The sequence below is a fragment of the Bradysia coprophila genome, assembly GCF_014529535.1.
Source record: "Bradysia coprophila strain Holo2 chromosome X unlocalized genomic scaffold, BU_Bcop_v1 contig_20, whole genome shotgun sequence".
Classification (NCBI taxonomy): Eukaryota; Metazoa; Arthropoda; class Insecta; order Diptera; family Sciaridae; genus Bradysia; species Bradysia coprophila.
The window spans coordinates 929,263-940,154 of NW_023503307.1; the positions used below are offsets into that span (position 1 = coordinate 929,263).

At 34.9% G+C, this 10,892-nt stretch overlaps 1 protein-coding gene and 1 long non-coding RNA gene across 2 annotated transcripts; one reads left to right on the forward strand and one right to left on the reverse strand.

The window, feature by feature from the left end:
• Nucleotides 1-1,663: 1,663 nt before the first annotated feature.
• LOC119068787 lies at nt 1,664-2,087 on the reverse strand. The gene is made up of 2 exons (XR_005086220.1): nt 1,929-2,087; nt 1,664-1,775 (listed from the first exon to the last, which is right to left on the reverse strand). It is a non-coding gene; the product is annotated as an uncharacterized LOC119068787 (long non-coding RNA).
• Nucleotides 2,088-2,248: 161 nt separating this feature from the next.
• LOC119068779 (N(G),N(G)-dimethylarginine dimethylaminohydrolase 1) lies at nt 2,249-10,736 on the forward strand. The gene is made up of 7 exons (XM_037172538.1): nt 2,249-2,430; nt 3,875-3,949; nt 4,025-4,169; nt 4,238-4,403; nt 4,481-4,515; nt 8,014-8,238; nt 8,519-10,736. Exons 1-7 carry the CDS (start codon nt 2,393-2,395, stop codon nt 8,642-8,644), a joined length of 810 nt encoding a protein of 269 aa, XP_037028433.1. The 5' UTR covers nt 2,249-2,392; the 3' UTR covers nt 8,645-10,736.
• Nucleotides 10,737-10,892: the final 156 nt, after the last annotated feature.

Consider the following 10,892-nt stretch of genomic DNA (forward strand, 5'->3'; position numbering starts at 1 on the left):
AGTAACAAAGTATTGAACAAGGAGGGCAAAAAGGGGGATCCAAGTGGGTCATTCCACTGTGAGTGATTCAACGTTCAAAGCTCTTCCGGAAAGACCACAGGGTCATATTCGAAATGTGCAAGGTCAAGGTCAAGGTCAAGGCCATCCCTAGATGTCAAAAAGTGATTTTAAAATTTTTTAAAAATTCATTAACAACTTGCGCAAATTCACTGAAGCTGAATTTGCGACTACTGGTAAAATCTCATATTCGACCTCTACCAACAATATGCTGCGAGATATTTTTTGCCCTAATTAGTGTTTTCTACTAATTAGAGTCCAATAAAACAGAAAATGTTTAAATTGGAAACATTTGGCCGAAGCATTATGTTTGGTGTGTCGTCAAAGTTCGCCAACTATGAAAATTGAGTAAATTTTAAATTTGAAAATTCTATAATCGACATAGAAAATTATTGGATTATTGCTCAAATGGGCTTAAGTTGTTGGGAATGTTGCCGGCTATCCAAAAAAAAAGAGTTTTTGAAAATCGTCTGTGAAATGCGTGTGTTTGACTGGTTGTTTTGCCCAAAATTGAGGAAAAAATCCTCAACGGAGAAAATCGATTTTTTTGAAAACGTGTGAAAAGCATTGTTTTTGCCTCAAATAATTTAATTTAAAGTTTGTGGGAGTTTTTAGAGTCGAAAAAATTAAAATCCGTGATTTTTTAAACGTTTTCAAAAAATCGATTTTTTCCGTTGAGGAATTTTGCCTCAATTTTGGTCCAAACAAACAGTCACACCACACACACATTCACAGACGATTTTCAAAAACTCTTCTTTAATTGGATAGCCGGCAACATTTCCCAACCATTTAAGCCCATTTGAGCAATAATCGAATAATTTTCTATGTCGATCATAGAATTTTCAAGTTTAAAAATTTACTCAATTTTTCATAGTTGGCGAACTTTGACGACACACCAAACATAATGCTTCTTCCAAATTTTTCCAATTTAAAAATTTTCTGTTTTATTGGACTCTAATTAGTAGAAAAACACTAATTAGGGCAAAAAAATATCTCGCAGCATATTGTTGGTAGAGGTCGAAATATGAGATTTTACCAGTAGTCGCAAATTCAGCTTCCAGTGAATTTGCGCAAGTTGTTAATGAATTTTTAAAAAATTTAAAATCACTTTTTGACATCTAGGGATGGTAAGAATTTTTTGTGGACCCTTCCATCCTGATCCCCGAACCATCGCACACCCCTATTATATAATTAAAAACCGATAAAGGAGCTCTCTTACGACGAACATTTTTAAGGGAACACTAGAGAAAATATTAACAGAGTGATTGCCACCGTGACTAAAATCAAACGGAAATATGCATGTACGACGTACGACGGATGTACGTGTTACTCAAAAGTCAAAACTACGTTTGAACACGCTCTACGAATGGAAAGTGGAATAAAAATAACAACGAGCTACGTAAATAATTCCCAAACGTTACAAAATATTCATTTTGTTTCCTATAAAGACCATATTTACGCGGATGCATGAACGCTCGGTGATACCAAATTCAACACCACCAAAATAATATTCCAATATAGTGAGTGGTATCCGCACTTATCGGTAAATAAAGATGAAAGAAACTTACCGCCGGCCGACGGAGGTTGCCAATTTCCTTGATTATCATTTTTGAACTGTTGATTACCTCCGAAACTTGGTGGTGGAACAGAGAAATTTTGTTGTCCCCCAAAATTGTTGGGCATCATACCGCCACCGCCACCGCCATAATTCGAATACTCTGCAATTATAAATTTATCATTTAGATTTTCGCGAAAAAAGGTGTCGTTCTTGTTGTATGAGTGTGTATATATGGTCGCAAAGTGAAAACGTGCGGTGATTAAAAAAACGCTTTTTTTTTGTTTTGTTTTGTATTTGCGGAAATTGTACTTACGATCGGCCATTGATTACGTTCCACTTGTATTTATTGCAGACAAATGTGTTTGCACCTTCGTTGCAAATATTGGGTGGATGGTTTGTCCGTAGATGAAAATTTAACCAAACTATTTTTCCAAACCTGCAGCCAGATCGAAGCCTGTACAAATTTTTAGAAAATGTCTACTCAAGCGGTTGGAATAAAATCGAAACGGTTGGAATAAAAGACAGAACGGTTGGAATAAAGATAACAACAGGGCTATGACACTTCACGCGCTACAGTCGGCTCAATGTAGACCGCAATCAATTGTCGATGCTGGGATTGCAAACAAATATTCAAAAAGAATACCGGAACAGTTGGAATTGGAATCTCTAATGTCAGAAGAGTGTTGTTTTTCAAAATAAATTTCCAGAGTTTGCGTTTTGCGTTACAAAATTGTTATTTTCGTATTTTGTGTCTAATGAATTAAAGTTTAAAAAAAAATGTCAGCTTGCCGATACACGCACGCAATTGTGAGCAGGTAATCATTCATATGTTCACGGAAAAAAATTCTTTCAAATTTAATGTTTAAATGTTGGTTTTTGTGAAAAACATGAAATTTCATTTTTATGCCAAGAAGATTTTTGCGTATAGGGTGGATCATGAAAGTGTTGATTTTCTGGTTGTCCATACAACACTACTTCACGCAAATATTATATGCATTACCTATACAAATGTCACCTCAATGACCATTGAGTGTCCTATTAGATCATCTACATAATATTGAAAACTATAATAATAATCATTGTGCCGTATTAATAAAATTATGTCATCGCGGTCATCACCTAGTTCTGCTAAACTTGGCTTGGCACCATATAATTTATGTTTATATGGTTTGCAAAAATAAAAACTTGTATTTCCTGTTCGCAATTTAAGGTTTATTCGAACGATAGAAAAAAATTATTCCGATTTGGCATTGCCAATGAATACCCTCGGTGTAAATAAATTAGTTCATGGATCTTTGCATGAAATTGAGATAGAGAAAAAAGGATCACCGTGACGTTTTTCCAGGTTTCAATTTTTAATTGTTACCACGATGAAATAATGTTTACATTGAAAGCGGTTCACACCCAAACACACTTCCACTTACAACACACAGTGTTCATTCAAATAATAATTACGAAATTTGAACTTGGAATAAACTATTGCAGGCTCAAAAAACACTCGGTGTTTGTTTATCAAATGAGTGCTATTTTATAAAGTGAATGCAAAAACGGGTGTAATGGTATCGAAATAATCACTAGTCGATTGATAGAATGATTAATTCATAGGCCACACAGAACGTTTGCTTTTCATTCTTAAAAATTCGAATTTCGATTTTCTTTAAAATATACGTGACCTATGGACATTAGCCATCAATACATGTGTGGTTAAAACCATTTCTATGCGTAGGAGCACATACACAAAACATGAATGCTTGGTCGAATGTAAAACAGCGCCGAATAAACCTACCTTCCATGGTCGTTCGGCGGTCGACCATCAATTGACTCAACTAAATTAAATTAACCTTTTGCAAACGGCAGGCGTATTTGTTTCTCACTTGTTATAAGAATCGCCTAGTGTTCGATGCAAAGTCATTTACGGAATTGCATTTATCGTATAAGACGACTCTAGTATACTAGTACTGAACTCACCTCTTATTTCTATCGTAGTTGTCGTTGAATAGAGTTGAATAAATCAGTGTTGCTATACAGGTCTAAAATCGTTGATGACTCCAAAAATATGAATTTCTGAGATGTCAAATGTAAGACCGACTCCCAAGCAAACTTGTGGATTTCCTATTCCTTTGTGGAAATTCCATAAGAACTAGCTGTTTATATAAAAAGATAGATAGGTACTCAAACGCAAGTCCCCCAGTCGATAATTTACTGAATTTAATTGAAACTCGCATTCCTATTCCTTAAACAACAAACTCTTTACTGTAGGATACCACTATCTTTGCGGACTCGAGGGGAAATTGATTTAGAAGAAGCGAAGCGACAACACGAAACCTACGTTAGGTAAGCCCTATTATCGAAGATTTTACCCTTCAAATTAAAATAAAAAAAAAACATTCCTGCAACCGTGCTAAACAGCCTACTACGAGACCTTGGTCTGGATGTCATTGAACTTCCGCCCGATGAAAATATACCAGAGTGTACATATGTTGAAGACACAGCGGTCGTATGTAATGGTATTGCTTTGATAACTAGACCGGGAGCTCCGCACCGGTTGAAAGAGGTAAAAATTACCAGCGAATTATTGTGGTCATTGAGCGTGATCTCATTGTCATCAACGACTGGTTGTAGGTCGAGTCCATTCGTACGGTGTTCAAAAAGGAACTGGATATTCCAATCATTGAGATAGCCGACACAAATGCTAGGTTAGACGGCGGGGATGTGTTATTCACAGGGAAAGAGTTTTTCGTCGGTTTATCGGAATGGACGAATGAAGCCGGTGCAAAAGCTGTAGCAGGTATGTTAGTTAATTTCAGAAGAATTTTGTTTGTCGTTTTACATACCTTCACATACTAATCGGACAATTATTCCTAGCTGCCTTTCCTGAGTATCCGTGCGTTCCGATTAAGGTATGTTAGTTAAGTCATTCGTTTTTCGTTGGATCCATTACATTATCACAACATTTCTATAAATATGTCCATAACTTCGTTACTAAAAAATAATAATCAGCCACTTTCATGTAGATGAATCAGTAGACGACACACGATATATTTACCTAACCAAAGAATCTCTTTTTCAAATTCAGACAAAACACACACACGTTTTTTTCTACCTTTTTTCATTTACTCCGAATTTTGTAGGTTGAAAATAAAGCAAATTCTACAAAAGAATTAAGTTTGGACCAAGTAGTTGAAGGATCGATTCAGGTCTTATAAACATTTCCGCATTGAGTTTGAAAATTTTGCTTACCAAAAAAAATATTTTTGTAAAAATTTTAATTAACGAAATCAGATCTGTCGCACATGCGTTTGTCGAATGATATAAGCTGCACATTTTTTTTTCTTCCTAAGAAAATCATTTTTTTTTTAAATTTAATTCTTAAAGTGCACAACAAGCTAATGCTGCAGCACAAAACGAAAATTGCTAATAAAAATCCAACCAACGAATAATTAAGTGCCTGATTCAGAAATTATTATTTTATCTTCTGTCTCAGGAGACTTATATCTACCAAAACTATTATACGACAACAACATTATGTCTGCTATATAGTGCAATTAAATTCAATTGCATGTTTTATGCTGCATTTTATGGAGACGTTTTTCTGGATATTGTTTAAAAGGGATACTGTGTTGACGATTTTATTTTAATTATTATGCCACACCAGTGGAGAAAGTCTACACGGTGCCCGTTAACAAAAATAAAGTTTTTTTGAAGTTTACCCAAAAAATGACTTCTGATTCGAGTTCTAGGACCTAAAAGGAGTTCAAAACCGCTTTGCTTAGTCTTCGGCTAGATCCTTCCCCTTGTGAAACTAGCGACATTTCCCATACATTTTCAAGATTCTTCAGAAAGTGATGAAACTGTTGCCTACCGGCGTTTTTTTTTATATCGATAAACGACGTTATTCTGAGCAAAAAATTGTTCTACGGCATGTCTCTAAAAAATGTAATTTTTTTACAAAGCTGCTTTTGGTGCAATTTGGTACATCGAATTAGCTTTGTAAAAAAATACATTTTTTAGAGACATGCCGTAGAACAATTTTTTGCTCAGAATAACGTCGTTTATCGATAAAAAATAATAAAAAACGCCGGTAGGCAACAGTTCTGTTTCATCACTTTGTGAAGAATCTTGAAAATGTATGGGAAATGTCGCTATTTTCACAAGTCGACTATGGGGAAGGATCTAGCCGAAGACTAAGTAAAGCGGCTTTGAATTCCTTTTAGGTCCTAGAACTCGAATCAGAAGTCATTTTTTGGGTAACCTTCAGAAAAACTTTATTTTTGTTAAGGGACACCGTGTCTAAGGATGAAAAAAACTTCATTTAATGAATTTGCGAGCAGTTATTGCACACCTCGTTTGAATTGACTTTATGAAATTGTTTCTCAATCAAATTGTGCAATAAGTTTTTTTCATTTTGTGGTGCCGAATTAGAGAAATTTATATGGGCATTTAAACAACTTCATGATTTTTATCGACAAAGTCAAACCGCCGTGCGGGTCTACTCCGAATCGTAACACTGTTCGGTGATGTCCTTATGTCAGCAAATATATTTCCAGCATTTTAAGTAGAACAACATTAATTACTGAAGTAAATGCGGGCCGTGTATCTAAATCATTCAGAAATATTTTGTCTCTATATGAGAGGCTTGCGCAAAAGAATTTAACCGACATTGTTTATGTTGTCTTATTACTGCGGTCAAGTGGCATCGCTTGTTTCTTTTATTTATTAGAGTTTATGTCCGTGGTGTTTACGTTTCTCAAGTGAACATTTTCGATTCGACAACACATTCTTAAGCAGTTATTAGATTGTCTTAATCAGCAGATATGTTTTTACGACGTGAAAATTCCAGAGTTTTAATTTATCAAAGATACGTCTGTTTACTATAAAACCTCTTATGTTTCTTTATAAAATAGCTTATATCCGCATAGAGACTTATAGCTTCTTTATCAGCTTTGACATAGAAAAAGAGCATTGGAAAGCTGACTAGGCATTTAACTAGAAATCACGTTACAATCAGTACTAAATTTAAAATGGTTTCAATTCAATTTTTATTCGGGGAATAAGCAAGGAAGCTGCAGTTACTCCGTTCAACTCTCCATTTACATTACAACAGTGGAAAGTGAGAGAAATAAAACTGTTTGATCTTGAACGGAGAGTTAAATGGTGTAAGTGCGTTGAAGCCCTAATTCGTAGGAATTAGAAGGATAACATTTGACGTAGCGGTGGGCGGATGTTTCTTTTTTTTTCTTGCTTTCCGGAAGCCCGCTCACCTTTAATTTTACTTAATTAGATAGCTTTATCACTAACGGCATATTCGGGGTAAACGATTTGACCTAGCAAAACTAGTGATATATTTGACGGCATAACAAATCGTTCACCCCTTCCACTTGCCTATAATAAGTCGAATGATTGCAGATTTTTTCTGATCTATTTAGTGAGGCACTCAATGCTATGCGGCTTTCAGAAACAGAAATTCAGAGAGCTAAATTGGTTGGAAACGAATCAATAGAATGAAATTTAAATTTCGATACAACTTCTACAGTGGTCAGCCTTGTCCATGTCAATACGTTCGTATCAATCGTCAATTGAACGAATCGGAGTTTTTAAAACTGGAATGGTCAGTAGACTGACATATTCTTTGGGGTTTTCCTTGGTAGACTGTAAAGTCTTAGAAACGCGAATCTTTAAACCGGAGAGGCAAGAAACTTTCATTATTTATGAATCGATTCGGGGGAACATGTCTTAGGTTCACAACGTGCGAGACCGGTTTCAAAATCATTTGTGGGAATTACGGGAGTTAAAGTAAATACTTATGAAAAAGAAACACTTATCCAACCAACCGACATTGCATTTCTCTATTTATCTAATTATACTCAACGAATTTGCGCAGCTTATCAACGGTAGCCACTTACGTGTTACATCAGCTGAATTTTATTCAACATTTGACTCAAGAATTTATCGACTCTCAATTGCATTTTAAAAATAAATACAAAAAAAGAATCTTGTGTTGGTGAACTGCCAATACCGAATAGCTTAACATTGGACCAGTTTTGATAACACAAATAATTTTGAATCGTTGTCGGCATTCGCAAAATAAACAAATGTAAGTTAATGGGTGACCCATATCATTGAAATTATTTTTATCAGTAAATCGATTTTAATTCACAAGGAAATAGCTGCCACAATACGGAAGTTGCTAGATAAAATTTAATTTTAATCAAAATTTCGGCTCTTTCTACTTTCGAAAACATCTAAATTGCTTTTTGTTCTCTTGAATAACGAAACCCGCGACGTGTTTCCGTTCCTTGCTATTATACGCGCCTATTTTAGAGTTCCTTTGATTTTGAATTAGTTCCGATACCAAACAATTATCTGAATGAAAAATCAACTCATTTGATCCAATTCAGGTAACTGAACATCGTCATCTGAAGTACTATGTATCAATGGGTGGACCCGATCTACTGTTCGTTAGTAGTTCACGGGAATCGCAGGAGATACTGCGACGCATCGAACGAGAAGCCACATTCACCTATCAAACGCTGACGTTGTCCGAGGAGCATGCGGCCAATGTTCTGTATATTAACGGAACACTTGTCCACCGATCGTTAACGGAAATTCCAGTATCGCATCAGGTAATTTGATATATAGATATGTACGTCACAAGGACGAAAAAGTTGAAAAGTCGAGTTTTCACGTGAGGTCTGTTGATCCGAGGCAAAGCCGGGGTCAATAATCACTCAAAAACAGGACTTTTCATTTTTTTGTCCGAGGTACGTACAACATTTTTCATGCTGGGGGCACCGAAAATAATGCTTCATTGATCAAATGAACGGTTTTCGGTGCAGAAGCATGTAAAATAAATCGAAAATGTACAGAATATAATAGACCGCCACAATGGGATACTTTTTGCAGATCATTGTTGAAAAGATTGACATTCCACGACAGAGCCTAGAAATGTCGGAATTAGGTAAATTTTCGTCAGGTCTAACATCGTGCTGCCTGTTGCTTCGTCGCTCTAAGTATATACGAAATTTGTAAAGCGTTTATGAAACGTTTGAATCGACCGAAGAATGTCTTCGTAAAAGTGTACTCTAATCCTTTTTTCTGTTTTTATTTTTAATTTTTTTTACGTAAAATACTCATCATCATTATCATCATCAACCATTGATAAACATTCCTCTGTAAGCCAAATATATTATTGATATTTTAAATCATTCTCAATAATGAGTTCTGAGTGCTCAGACGTTCCATTTTTTTATTTGTTCCAAATTGAAACAAAAAATAGTTTGTAGAAGAATGACAACAACTATTGGACATCAACACTGAAATTGATGTGTATTGGTAGCTGGAGTACAGTAAAATTACAGTCGGCGACTTTGAAGTAAGTGACGCATTCCGTTTCAGCTATTTTTCATCTGACACAAACAAATGTGTTTTACGTCCTTAAATGGTTTTATCACTACCACGCACGTGTGGGTAACTATTTCACCGGTATTACCAAGTATATCCATTTTTGCTTGTAAGAGTGGATCAACTGAATAACAGCTGGAATGCGTCACTTATTTCAAAGTCCCCGACTGTTAACTGAAAGCAGCAATAAACCAAATCGAAAATTTTCATCACAATTTACAGTCTATGAGTCTCGGTGAGAAATGCATTCAAATTAGATTTTTTTTTTAAAGAAAAATATATTTACTGTGAGCTATGCAACTTCCAGCCATATTATGTGTTTAGCATAATTTTGTTTGTGTAAGTAATTCTAAGTATTTAAGTGAAGGAAAATGGAAAATTTTCTTTGCGTATCACCGTAGGTGGAATGAGGTGGAAGAAGTTGAATGGAATGTTCATACACAAACAAATTCCTTGAAGATTCATTTAAAGATTCTTTGTAAATTGGATGACGATCGCATTGTCATTCTATCAAGCACTGTGTGCAGACGTTGGTAAAATATCACGCAGAAATCTGGAATATAATTGACTAACATCAATGGTTATTTACATAACTAGGGCAGAACGTTTATAAGCCAAATTTTCGTACGAAGAAACATTTATCCGACGAAATTATTTTATGTTCCTCTTGATTTGCACTCACTTACTAGTTGCAAGAAAAAATGTTTCGTAGTTTCGGATACGAAACCTTCGTTCTATTCAGACCCGACTTTGATTTCAGCATCCAAAATGGAATGAGCACCAAATATGATACTAAAAGCGAAATTTTTCCATTTTCCTATGTTTGTATTTTGTATGTTGTGTGTCTAGTTTAATTCGTCAGAATTGTGTCAACAGTTTTAAGTCTTCTAAATTAAAATGTATCCTTAATATATTATTGAATGTCTTATAGATATAGCATCCTGTATTTTGCAAAAAAAAGAGAAAGATCTTAAGCTTCTCCCATACTACTTAATCTCCTAGTATTTGTATAAATTTTATTTTAATTTCTTAAAAGTTTATTTTTCTACGCACAATTTTGAAGTACAAATTTCAAATATTTACATCTTCCCGCATCTTCCATTACTCATTCTTTAACATATTCCATTTCGTATTGAGTTCATAATTTGCTTTTCTACGGAATCGAGTGTCTAAACTAAGTTTTTTAGTATGCGATAGAGAGGCGACACTTTTCATCGAAAATAAAAGAGATCCAGATGATGTATCGGGACATCAAACGAAGCAAAAAAATGCAGTTTTACATAAGCGCATTGAGATATCAACTAAATTCAAACGTATCAGGCATACAGGTTCTTGAAAAAAAAGTCTCATTTTGCAATTAAAATGTTTGCATTTCCACAGCCACTTTTACACACATCACATCAGGTACTTGGCATTTAAAACCGTTTTTCGCTTGCCAATATAAAACAGCTGGCATAAACTTACACTCAATTTCGGTTGGCATTAACGTATTGTCGTTAATCTTAATTTTATGTCTCAGTAACAAACTTACTTCCGATAACACATTTTCGAGCATCTACCATCAATCGAAAGTCTTAAAGGTTTCGATTTAGTTTCTATCAAGTTACGGTCCCTTGGTTACTACTTAATTTTACCGCTCCTAGAGAGTCATTAGACTAGGGGCTATAGTTACACCAATAATCTCACGATGACATGTTTCTGCTGCATTCGATACTGAAGAAGGTGTATAATGATGTCTGTTTATTTGGTAATGCATGCAGTAAAGACAACGATTTTTGTTTTAAATCGATGTGGAGTTATGAATGAGCCATAACAACGATTTCGTTAAAATTCTTAAATTATAACTTTTTCTGGAAACAAAAGTATATGCCGATGT

Bases quoted from the DNA above. Each gene is read 5' to 3' on its own strand.
- LOC119068779 (XM_037172538.1), top strand. From the start codon at position 2,393: ATGTCAGCTTGCCGATACACGCACGCAATTGTGAGCAG. The intron at 3,950-4,024 runs GTAAGCCCTATT...CGTGCTAAACAG, and splicing joins CAACACGAAACCTACGTTAG to CCTACTACGAGACCTTGGTC. The intron at 4,404-4,480 runs GTATGTTAGTTA...AATTATTCCTAG, and splicing joins CGGTGCAAAAGCTGTAGCAG to CTGCCTTTCCTGAGTATCCG.